This window comes from Buceros rhinoceros, unplaced genomic scaffold (genome assembly GCF_000710305.1).
Source record: "Buceros rhinoceros silvestris isolate BGI_N320 unplaced genomic scaffold, ASM71030v1 scaffold7525, whole genome shotgun sequence".
NCBI lineage: Eukaryota > Metazoa > Chordata > Aves > Bucerotiformes > Bucerotidae > Buceros > Buceros rhinoceros.
In genome coordinates this window covers 1-12872 of record NW_010412240.1, presented here as the reverse complement: position 1 = coordinate 12872, position 12872 = coordinate 1, and the positions used below count along the sequence as shown (strand labels likewise).

The window sequence follows — 12872 nt, the reverse complement described above, 5'->3', positions numbered from 1 at the left end:
TGCTTCTGAGCAGGCAAATCCTACATTAATATACTGATAACATTTCTCTGGGTACATGGTTTGCTGAGATCAGCACACAACCTTCTTCCTCTCTAATTTGTCTTCAGTCAAAAGCCTGGAACATCAGTTTCATGGTTTCTGTGGAGAACATACACTTCAATACTGGAGCTGCCAGTCTTGTCTTCTGCTTGATGGGACTTCCCCTAACAGATACTACTCCACAAGTGAGGAAAGAACAACCATCGCATTTTTCACTTCAAGCATTAATACTATACCCTTAAACAAACATTAAAGTAAGAGAAGTGGAATCTCCCTCTTCTGAATGGATGGAGAAGCAAAGACAACGTAAAAACAAGGAATACCATTTCTTGTGCTGCAAATGTCAGGGTAACGTTATGTTTCAGGTGATTCTTTATTGAGACTTGAACATGGATGGGATGAAGCCTACAGCAACTGTATCAAACCGTCTTCACCATCATGCAAGCAAGACATTTTATTAGAAATTTCAGTGGAATAAGAGCAGGCATCACAGCCTACTACAATTCAGTTAAGAAACACTAACCCAATGACATTGCAATATTCTTGCAGTTCTCTACCCTGACTCTTGCACAGCTGTGCTTTGGACAGACTTTTTTGCAAAATGCAATGCAGGGCCTCCATAGACACCTCCAAGCCAGCACAAGCTGGCACAAGACAGCACAGTAGTTTGACTGATTAGCCTAAGCATAGCACTGTATGTGAACTATTGGTTTCCAGGATAGTTTGGACAACTGAATGCCCCTAAAATCTGTACTGAGAAAGGTTCAAAGGGGCTATAGAAAGAAGGAAGAATGGACCAGAAGCAGAAAGTGTAGGTATCCTATTTAAAAACAATGTGATTGTCCTAGAAGATCACAGAGCTGCCCTAAAAAAGCTGCATCAAATCAGTGATATCAGTGTATCTCTTCACGTGAACTACTTTACTAAGATTATATGTTGACCAAAAAACTGTCACAGACCTCTACCTTCACAAATTCAGGGACCTGTAGGGAAGAAATAGACTCAAAAGCCATAAATTTACAAGATACACACATCTACCAAAGAAGTTTTCCTTGAGGTAGCACTGTTTTACAGTGATGAGTACTCCCCTGCCATTTACTGAAATTGCTTCTTCTGAGAGTTTCTCAAAGTCAGGGGAAATGGACTGAAAACCTGAAAATTCAAACACTTGCAGAACACTTTGTTAGGACATTTCCAGACAAAGTTTTTAGAAACAAAATGAGGAAAATAAATAAAAAAGGTTTATGAAGACAGTTCTCTGTCCTTTCGCAGAAACTATTCCACAAGCTTGAGAGGTAGATAAAAATTATTGTGACAGAGAAGAAAGAAGTGGTTGGAGGCAAAATGGCTTTACTGATACCACTACAGTCAATCAGTGGCAATATACGTCAGAGGTCCAACCTGGCAGTCTGCTGTTACTCTCATTAGATGAACCATGCTCTTCACAGACTTTCTCACTTGATGTGATCTTTTCAAGATGATTTCTAACAATATCATTGCAATCCACTACTGATTTCTGTGAGGAAGTCTGAAATCTGCCAGCAAGCTTTACAATCTTAATTATTAGTAAAGTAATATCTATATAAACAAAAAACATTTATTCAAATTTATTGACTTAAAACTATCTCCCTCCCTCCCTTTCCTTCAGGAAAACCCATTTTCTTCTTATTTTGACATCCCCTCCCATTATTTTGATATCTTAGACCTGGTGAATACAGCCTGCTCTGTACCCTACCTTCTGCTCTTTTAGGTGCTGCTCCAGTTTCAGTTGTTTCTCTTCATTCCCCTGTATTTGTTGCTGTAAATTCTTGATCTCAGCTTGCTTGTTATCCATTTCATCTTGAAGATTTTTCAGCTCCTTCTCCACTTTTTCCTTCTTTCGAGCCTCTCGTGATGCCTCATTCTGATGCAGCTGGATTTCTTGCTGAAGCTTGAATAATAGAGAAGACAAAAGGTTTTAAGTTTTACTGCTTTTTGTTCAGGAAAACAAGGCCTCTCACCTCTCCTCCTGCTATGCTTGATTTTGAAAACCACAGTTTCAATACTGTACCCACTCCTACATGAAATATGCCAGATCTTCTCAAAAGTAAATATGTTCTCTAGTCATTGAACAAAAAATCCTGCATGAGAGAATCCATTTATTGATGACAAGAATGTGTTAAGCACTGTCAGTTCACCCACACATAAGGGTCTGATACAGTTCAGACATAAACACATTCCTCTGAGATGCAGTGGCACAAATGTATTTTCAGTTGTAAGTTACTTGAAAAGTGGTACTTTCTGAATGCAGCATTAAAACTAATTTGGGCTTGATGTTGTATTGCAAGGATTTTTATTTTGGTTTTTCTATCTCACCAACAGAAACACTTACTACACTGATACTAAGGAAAGAGATGTCAAGCCAGTGTTCATTTTCACAGCTGCTCTCAGTTTTCTTGCTCTTAAAGTTACTCTGCAGGAACTTTGACAGACAAGCTTTCTCTCATACGTAACTGTCTTGTGATTTCTGCTCTCTCCCTCCCCAAAACTGTGATGGAGCAGAATCAGCAGAAAGAAGACACAGGGGGCTGATCCACATGGAAATATTCAGTTCAGCCAGGGACCAGCAATTGAAAGATGTTCTTTGCCTGAAGTTTCCTCTCCCTCTGAGCCCACAGATTAAAAGTTGCCGGAACTGACAGGGTCTTCCACAGGATCTTCAAAAAGACATTGTCATTTAAGCACTCTGAAGTGGGGAATAATTTCATACTGGAACATTACAAATGCTGTAACAATCCCATAAATTTAAAGGCTGATGAAGTGAGTATCAGAAGATGAAGGCTGGCAACATTCAGCAAGTTTTGACAGGATTTTCAATCCTCTCTTTTTTTTTCCTCCCATGCTCACAATGCTTTCAGAATAGCAAAGATTCATATTCTCTTGTAATACATTTCCACCCATCTGCTTTAGAACCAGAAACAAGTTCTGCACATGAAACCTAGGCTGATCATTACTTTCCTACCTGTGGTTAATAAACACCGTAAGCTAAACGCTGCTTCTGTCTCTTCTCGGTTCTTTGTTTGTTTTTTTCTGCTTTTCCTTTCTCCTGTTGTCTTGCTGCAGACCCTATTTATATTCTGCTTTAAATAATTTTATTCCTCATTATTAGGTTTTTATATTTTGATGTATCAGAGTTCTGTAACTCATCATCCATCCTTTTCTACTTTCTCTCCATTCAGTGGGTATCCTGTTGATCCCCAGTCTTCTGAACCTCTAGCTATACAGATTGATTGGTAAAGAACTGCCTACTTAGATGGTCAGAAAAAGTGAACCTAACTTAAAGAGGAAACAAAAGAAGTACAGCTGATATGGAATACAACTGCTCTACTGCATACACCGGTTAAGCAAAAAATTATTTACGCTGAAAAACAGTAGGCAGGAATCAGTGTGAAGAAGAAAGTAGGTCTCTAACCATTAGAAAAATGAGGTTCTGGAAAAGCTTTCCATAAGAAGTAGGGGAGAAAACAGCCTAGTAACTTTTAAGTCAGAACTTGATATGTTCTTAAAAATGATGGTATGGCATCATATGACAACCATTACCAACAGCAAGTGACCTAGGATCTCCGTTCCAGGTCTGTGTTTGAAATGGTTCTTTGGAGGCATAAGGATTTACAATGCAGGAAAAACCCCACATATCCACTAAGAAAGCTAACTATGTATGATTCAGGCAAAGGAACCCTGGCCTCATTCAGGGTATTGGGAAGCTTCTCAATGGTACATGACAGGACACTTTGCAAAGGACATAGCCTAGAAGTAGAGAAAAATACAGAAATCATTCCCAAGAGATTCCTTTCTGAGCACTCCTTTTGAGACGTGCAAGAACAGGTAGCAGCATGCTAGTAAATGGATTTCAATTGCAAGAGTGGAGAATGGTTCGGGATGAAGCTTAAAATCATCACCTGGTGATCTGTACAGACCTGCATAATGGACTGATCTGCCTTGTCTTTTGCCCTTTCTGCATCCTGCTGCTGCTCTGTGGCTTCAGTTAGACTTTGACGTAACTGCACGACCTCTGACAACAGTTGGTTTCGCTCCTTTGTTATTTCTTCTTTAAATTTTAGCAAATCTTGGATACTGGAAGCAAGAAAAGAATAGTCACGCAGTGTCACAGGCCATTTCTGTTCTTCCTTCTATGCCAGAGCAAGATCTGTTGTGAGAAACAGTAGTTTGAAAGTAATTTGTTTCATTTGAAACTCCTTCAGATTAAGGCTCTGCTGATCAATTGAATTATATGCTCTGTCTACTGTGACTGTAGTCAGCATCAACATAGGCAGCTTTAAAAGCTAACCTAGTCCAATCAATCACTCCTTCTTGTTATATCACATCCACATGGGTCTGAAGAAATTTTCAGTTTCCCAGAAAGGTAACAGGGAAAAAAATTCCTTCTTCTCCACCCAATGCAAAACTACTCAGGGACCAAAAATGTTGCCTTTTTGTAAACAGTCACTCTGAAGCTTACCTGACTGGGCACGTAACTAGGTTAGGTCTTACAGTCACCTAGTGTACGAATAAAACAGACTCCCTGTTTGGACACATTTACAATCTGAAAGAAAGTCCAAGCAGTGTGGTTTCAAGCTCAACCTTGGACAACAGCCTTACAGTTCTACAAGACTAAGATTGCAAGGGAGTTGTCTAGTTCCATGGTCTTGACACTGGACAGAGTATTTAAGCATGGAACTGGAGGGTAATACAGAAGGAACTTTAAGAAGAACTTCTAAGTAGGCAGGTCTCAACAGCCTGTGCAGCACTGGAAATGGCAGGAGTGAGGTCTTGGCAAAGCAACTCTTTGCCTTTCCAAGAAAACACAAAAAAGCAGCCACAGAGAGCTGCTGTTAGGGACAGTTATTCTAGGGGAAGGATTAATGACCAAGCTTTCAGATTCAAGGAAACGTGTTACAGAGTTCAGAACATTTCAGGAACAAAAGGTGAAAGAGTGGATTTCTCATGCATCCAGGTGGTTATGTCCTGGCACATCTCTTGGAGGGGAAGTGTTTGAGCACATTAAAGGGCTTGCTCACAGACACAGGTCTTGTTTATGCATCCTGGATACACAGTGCATGGGGTGATGAGCGTGCCCCATACATATCCTGAACACATAATATCAACAGGTACTTTACACAGAGTGAAAATTTCAAGCCAGAACCATCAGCAATCTCAGCAGAAAGTGCACAGGTCATAGTTATAGTTATAGTTATCAATATAGTTATATATCTTGGAGTTTACACTTAGTCTTACAGCATAAGCACAGCCTGAGGACCTGATACTACAAACACCAGCTTTTGGAGGGCTTTTGAGCAGCTCCTGAGGATCGTTGCTATTTACATGCTGTAGCAGCTAGACCCTCTACCTGAGACTAAGTTCCTCTATGTATAAGTGTTCAGTAAAAAAAACCCACAGTCTTGAAAATGTATAAATATAAATTACAAACAAGAATACAGACAGTGACAACACCTTGTAACAAAGCTGAGAACAGAAGGGAAATCAAGTTTCCTGCTTCCTTATCTACTTGACCCTGCTGCCACCACATATAAAAACGTTGACAGGATCCTATTCTCAAAGACAGAGTATGTTGAGATGCTAGTCAGATAAAACAATATGACAGATACTGAGAAAGTGCACAATACTGCACTGATTTTTCTTTGATCTCTCAGCTTAATCCAACGTTGAATGAGCACACTCAGCCTGATTCTGTACTTACTCAGTACATAAACACACAGACCAATAAACGTGCGCTCATCAGAAAAATAAAAGGCAGGAAAGACCTCTCTTTCTGTTTTACAGTGTCTTGTAGTGTCTAAATGGCTAAGCAAGGTGTAGAATGATAGAAAATCAGATCAGGCTTTCCCCCTCCCTGAGGAAAACTTACTTATGCTCCTGGGACAGCCCAGATCCTTGCTCCACTAAATTAGTTAGGCGCGCAATTTCCTTTTGCAGTGAATTAATTGTTTCCTTTGCTTTCTGTTCCTTTTCGTGGGCTGTATCCACCATTTTCCAGGCCTTTTCAAGCTCCTAGGAACAAAATGGGAAACAATTACATAAATTAAATCGGCTTGAAAATGAATTACAAATTAAAAATTAATTACCTTGCAATTTGGTTAAATGAGAAAATAGATTTTCATGCCCTTTCAAGCTTAGATTCATGACAGTTTTCTTCAGCAATTGTCTTTTCTTTTGGACAAGGGCATAGCAAACATTTTGAGCCATTCAGGCTATGTCAATTTACACCACAAAAGCTCTAACACATTTTCTTTAACGCAAAGATCTGAACATTATTAAATCTCACTCTATGAGGTTTTGGTCATGTGAGTCACTAATATGTAAAAATTTACTGAAAATTCAGTGCCCACAAAGGTACCATCTACTTATATAGCTCACTTATGTCTGTGAAAATCTTATTAACTGTTATGACAATGAATATCCAATTTGATTTGGGTAAGAAAATGATGGGGATAGTGGAGGTGGGTTCACTTGAGTTTTTAGCTTCCTCGGCATCTCTCTCCCTTGAATCAAATCTTTAAGAATTACGTAGGGTTATTCTTTGCCAGGTTCAAAACAAGCTCCTACCAGTTATGGCATCCTGTGCTAAAAAAATGCATAAATTCAGAAGACTGCCCTGGAAGAAAAGCTCCCAAAGACTCACTAAATAATGAAGACACAAGAAGACCTTGAGCTGCAAAACACAGCACGATGTCCATTCTCTCACGCTCTTTTCTCAGCTGGCCCCTGGTGGAGTTCTGGACTTGATGGACTTGTACAGATTTAGACCTCAAGTGTGGCTGTCCAGCTCAACATTAGCTCTAGGGCCTCCCCAAGCTGAGCCAGATAGAAGCATCATTTCATCAGGCCATACTATCCCTTTCAACTCCTACTTGCATCATATGAAAATGAGGCAGGGAAAAAAACAATTAAAAAACACCTCCACAATTAAGAATACCAAATCATATCATTTATATCAAATTATTTACAGCAGCTTTTTATTGAAATTAACATCTCTGGTTCTAAAAAAAAAACTATTTAACATTAAATTCTAAATGATGACACCTATATTATTGTTAATATATTTATTGAACTGCTTTAAATCAAACAAATGGAGTACTTAGCTGTTTTAGCTGCCTAAATTAAAAATTCAAGATATCGAACTAGCAGACGGAACAGGCTACCCAAATTTGCTGCAAAGATAACACAAAATATAACATCTGTAGCCCTCTCAGACTGAAGAGGGGATACATTTTCATCTTATTTATTCAACTAGTTCAGCATATCCAAAGGTGAAAAACCATCTGGAACTTGAAGATCAGGAATATTTACTCTTTTTTTTTTTCCCCGATCTATTAACAAGAGTTAAGCGGTGGGCTTTTCTTGTTCAGAAGTTCTGAAGGAGATTCTAGTCAATTAAATTTACTACATACAAACAGCATTTTCATTACGTAATAAGCTGCTCAGTTCAATATTTAGTTTGAGAAATGTGCTATTCACTTATGTATCAAGCACATGTAAAGTTTTAAATATTTAAGTCAACTTTCACATTTTATATATTTTGAGTTCTAATTTCCATTCAAATGGATCACATATAAAGTATTGAATATCATCTAGTAAATAATAAATTTTTCATTCATTAATATCTTAGATAAAAATGTTCAATTACAAAATTTAAATAAATGCATGCTAGGTTGAAATAATGGCACAGAGACATAGTGATTCATCTTGACTGGCAGAAAAGCATAAAATATAGCTGAAAAAAACCATGTTTCAGAGTTGCCAACAAATAAGAGGCAACCAAGCTTTCTCTAGAAAAATGTAAATGGACAACAAGATTAAAGCTGATTACTTAAATCGAAGCTTTCTGCTGACTGATTAGACTGTGATTAAAATTGGTGAATTAAATCATTACGATTGGAATTTGGGGGGATAAAACTAGTAAATAAAATTAATATGCCCTCTGAGAGGTCTTACTGGCTTCAGTAAGAATTTTGTTCTGGTGAGTATTTGATCCCCTGAAGTCATGAGGCCATTCAGATACTCAGTGATTTCAGGTCACCCTAAGCTCTGCTTTTTGAACTTTATCTTGCTTTTGATGTGTAAAAACAACTGTATTGAATTTGTATTGATAAAAGCAATTTTTATCAGTAAAGTTAGCAGGGACAGATGACGGCGCTGTTAATAACTGAAATCTAAGTAAGAATTTGCTACAGACTTCAGAACCAGCAAAGCTGGGAGTCATTGTGGTTCCTTCTTGGTTGTGTCTTTCACTTTGAATAGTGGATAAACAACTTCCTTCCCTTAACTTCAAAAATAAAAGAGGAGGAAATTTTTGATGGTGGAAGCCTTCACTGAAAAAATATTCACAGTCTCTCAGTGGAGAGGGGAACTGACAAAGCAGTCTGTCAGCATCACTGGGTAACTGCAGTGCATGGTTAGGTTGGTAACAGGCATGGCAGTCTGCTCTGTAACTGAAGATGGAAGTACACTGGATGTTTGCAGTTAAAATCATACAACATTTTTTTGAGAAGTACTGGAACTTTGGAAATGGTGAAACGGAATCCTTGAAGTGTTACTGCCTTTATTTCCATTAAATACCTCAAAAGATCACATCTGTTTCACTGCTCAGAAACTGAGAATTACTGAAATGCTTTCTTAGCATATTGGATTGACAGCCCTGGAAATTGAAAACTTGGTAATTCCAAGCAGGAAATTACAAGCTCCTCTAAATTCCCCTTCTAACATTCTTCCAGTGCAGCCTGTAGACCAGTATCCCCCTCAGTGAAAAAGAGAATTGTACTCCCTTCACGTTCAGCTCGGCCCTGTGCTCCTTTAATATGACTGCAAACACCAGACTATTATGTCAGTTTATTAAAACTACAAAACAGAGCACTGAACAACCATCACACAGTTAACAGCTCTTGGTTGTCATTGACCTGGGTCCGATCAGCCACTGATCTGTGTAGTTAACCCCTGCCCCCAACCAAATCCTACTAACTACAACTGGGCTTCACACGGAGAAAAATTTTGCTTCTGCAACTTCTATTTGTGTATGAAACAATAACCCAGAAGAGGAAGGCTGTACACCTGTTACCCTGATGACCCATCAAGTCACCAAGATTTAGGGCCTTAATTTAAAGCAGCTATACCATTTTTACAGGAACAGCCCCACCAGGATTCTCCTACCTATTATAAATAATGAAAGTGGAAGAGATTGTTTAATTTAGTGCTGAAGAATATCATCTGTGCTATTTTAGCACTTGAACTTTCCTCAGCACTTGTCTTGGGCACTTGCAAAACACATTTTTTGAATGTTAGTAAAATTATAGTAAAATACTACAGGTGTAATCGAACTTCAGAAAGGAGAATAACCTGAAATGTGAGTACACAAACAAAACCCCAAATCATGACATGAACATTTTAAACAATGTCCTAATAATTTTTGAACATTTAAGGAAAAGACTAATTCTCACAACCAAATTGAAAAAGCATCAGTGCTGTTTATTGGGCCCACAGCACACCACTAGAATCGGAATTTCATGTCGTGCTGCACATCATTTCTAATAGGATCATATCATGAAGCAGCTTTTTCACTACAAAACCTCTTAGCTGGTTCAAAGTAGATGGTATTGTTTAGACAGACCTTGCCTGAGCTTCAAATTAGCTGCTGAAATTGGATGAAATTGGGTGCCCTGACACCCACCTACCAGGTTTTGATTAGCAGCAGTGAAAATCAACATGATTTTCTACGCAGTTTTCCTCCTTGAGGATGCTTTGAGCAGTACCATGGGCTTGCAAGCTGCAGTCATAGGATGACAACACTGCAATTTATATTTACTTTGAGTGTATTTTCTTCATAATTCTAAGAGCAAGAAACTTCATTTCAAAGACTTCTATTTCTGTAGTGCCCACAGATCATTCCAGATGGTCACAATGAATGTATTTTACTGGAACAAAACACATTATTGTAAAGTATGGAGGTTTCTCAACTAAATGCTAAATTAAAGCCTGTCCAGGTACCACAGGCTAAGTTTTTAAACCACCAGAAAGAATAAAGTTCAAAACACAGTTTTCTGAATATTTGGCACCTTTAGGTTTCTGGTAGTCAAACCTCACTGTAAGGCTGAAAATATCGACCATTTTTAGTGAGTCAAGCACTTTGATTTGACAGAGTTCAAATCAATAATAACAAAGAACACAGCAGAGTAAATTGGTAACATCACATTGAAATGCTATAAAGGGTTCCTTTTCAAAAACACCATAAAACATTCATTTATATGAGTTGATGATACTTACCTGGGCTACAGTCTGTATTTCAGCAAGTAAGTAGATTTTTTTATGTTCTGGCAATAGTTAACATCCAAGCAGCCCTTCAAAACTATTAATGATTCAAATCCTGAGAATTAAGTTGAAAATGTGCTATTTTACAGAGGGAAAGCTTAAACAAAAACTGTTAGTGAGTACTTGAAAGCTGATGGAGTTGGTTTCGGGCAAATAAACCGAATTTGACAAGGACCTGTAAAAATACCAGGCTGAGGAAACAAAAGTGTCTGGTAGCAAAGCAGTGGTTAAAGAACTGGAGATGCCAGCTCTATTTTCAGTCCTCCAACTAGTTCTCTACAGAAAGTGTAGATGCGTTTCTTATTACCATGTTTTTCATTAACAATTTCAGATCATATTTAATTCTACTCAAAACTTTACCGTCTTCATTGATGATATAGTTCCCAGATCATCTTTAGAGAGCCTTGTGAGTGCAGCTACTTTAGATGAATTCACCACAAGCTCAGCATTCAGCGCCCTGCATTTCTTCATGAGACGCTTTTCATTTTCGTAAGACTTCTTCAAAACAGCATGGAGCTTCTCATATTCTATTCGGAATTTTTCCAGAGTTTCATCTCCCTTAAGTAGATTCATGAATTCTTGAAAGTCTTTTTCCAGTGCTTCAAATGCACTTTCTTCTAGACACGGTTTGCCAAACTTTTCCTGAATGAAATGAGATAGATAATCAATAAACAGGAAGAATTCAACACCTCACTTATGACCCCAGAATATAAAAAAGCAATATACGGAGCATATAACAGCTACTAAGAAATCACGACAAAATTATCTGAAATAACAGTTCTCTTGCTTGCGTATGATAGGCACATTGCAGGCTATTTTTTTAACAGATCTCTCACAATTTTACCGAAATAACTTGTGCTTTAACAGTCAGAGTTCCTCTAATTGCGTACCACAACTGCTTTAAAGATAGGTCTATAAGATACCATCATCATGAGAGTGTTTAAATAATATATCAACTATTCAGGAAGTCCAGTATTTTAGCTTCAATTCTTCCCAGTTCTCTACACTCTAAAGTCTGATTAGTTTACGCTTTCTATGCAGATAGTGCCAGCAAATTACCTGCAGATAAGCGTGTCTGAAAGTTCTGGTAATGCAACTGGAATCCAACCCTTTCTCTGCAGGAAATACCTCTGTTAAATCTTTCACAGCGGACATTTTAGCTCCAGTTTGGTTCTGACACCATATTTTGCCAGCTTGGTTGCTGGACACCAAATTCCACCAACATTTTTCAAAACATCTTAAAATAAGCCTCCGTTATAGCCCTCAGCAGAACAGTCATACCAAGAGAGGACAGCTCCGCCACTTCCCGGGAGTCAGCCCGATCTGCTAAGCAGCGAGATAAATCAGCCCACAGGTGGCTCCGTGCTGTGTCAGACACATTGCTGCCATTACTCAAGCCTGCTCAGAACTGACTGCAACGTCTCTACGCTGCAATCTGAAGTCTAGGGATATCCTTATAATCGCATCTCGGAGATGCTTGGATAGGAAAACAGCTCTCCCGTTAGCGCATGGCGAGCCCCCCTCACCGAGGAGAGGCAATGAGATGCACAGCTTCCACCACATTAAAAATCTGCCCTCGTGTCTCGCCTCTCAAACCAATGGATTGCTAGTTCAGAATTCAGGCCCCTACTCACCATTTGAACGTAAACCAGTTTAGAGGTAAGAATTTTTAAAATCGTAAAAGCAAAAAATTCTGAGGGCAAATTGACGCATTTTATTTGTTTCATTATTGGGGTGGTGGGGCAGAGGGGGAGCGGAGTGCATAAGTTCAGGTTACCTGGAAAACCTGAAACTAAAAGGGTAAGAACAGACCCTTATGACTTGATAGGAAGGTCAGGCCACCCAACGCATCAGGAAACACAGAGGCAGTGGCTGCAAAGCCCCCTCCTTGCCAAGGCTCTGGTTTGAGGGGTTTTTTCTGTCATAAGCTTCCATGAGGAAACAGCAAAGGCAGCCGGAATATTAACACCCGCACTCCCGTTGGCGTGGAAGGACCATCTGCGCCGTGTAGACAACCAACAGCTCGTAACCCCTTCGAACCTGCTCCAGCGCTCATGGCAGGGAATTTGGGTTTCGTCTTACTTCACCCTCCTCTCCGACATCAAACCTTCAGTTGTGATCTCGCTTTTATCACAAATTGGAGTAAAAAGCAGAGCAATAACAGCATACAGGGTGGGGAATCACACCCCTGATCTTAAAAGTAGTGGCAGGTGTCCCTAGAATGTAGGTGTTACCGCTGCCGATGTATGAGCAGCCTAACTGCCTTCAGCGCACGGTCTCACCCAGCTCTGCTCGCACGAGTAACTCGGCAGGTAAAGATAAAGGTGTAGAGCTAGAGGTGATACAGAGGCGATGCTGTCGGGCTTATTCGGAGGCACAGCGTTCGCCCTGTCCCCAAAACAGACCGGCACAGGGAGGCGGGGGCTCACCTCAGCCATGCTGCCGGCGGGCTGGGGGCGGTAGGAGCCGGGTAG

The 12872-nt window shown here is 39.4% G+C and overlaps 1 protein-coding gene across 1 annotated transcript in view; it reads right to left on the bottom strand.

The window, feature by feature from the left end:
* Nucleotides 1-11037, bottom strand: part of CFAP58 (cilia and flagella associated protein 58) — a 59739-nt gene extending 48702 nt beyond the window's left edge. Inside the window, exons 1-4 of the mRNA XM_010136312.1 lie at nt 10759-11037; nt 5945-6087; nt 3996-4152; nt 1775-1969 (exon numbers count right to left, since the gene is read on the bottom strand). Coding sequence (XP_010134614.1) covers nt 1775-1969; nt 3996-4152; nt 5945-6087; nt 10759-10971 — 708 coding nt within the window. The 5' untranslated portion in view covers nt 10972-11037. The remainder of the gene's footprint in view (nt 1-1774; nt 1970-3995; nt 4153-5944; nt 6088-10758) is intronic.
* Nucleotides 11038-12872: the final 1835 nt, after the last annotated feature.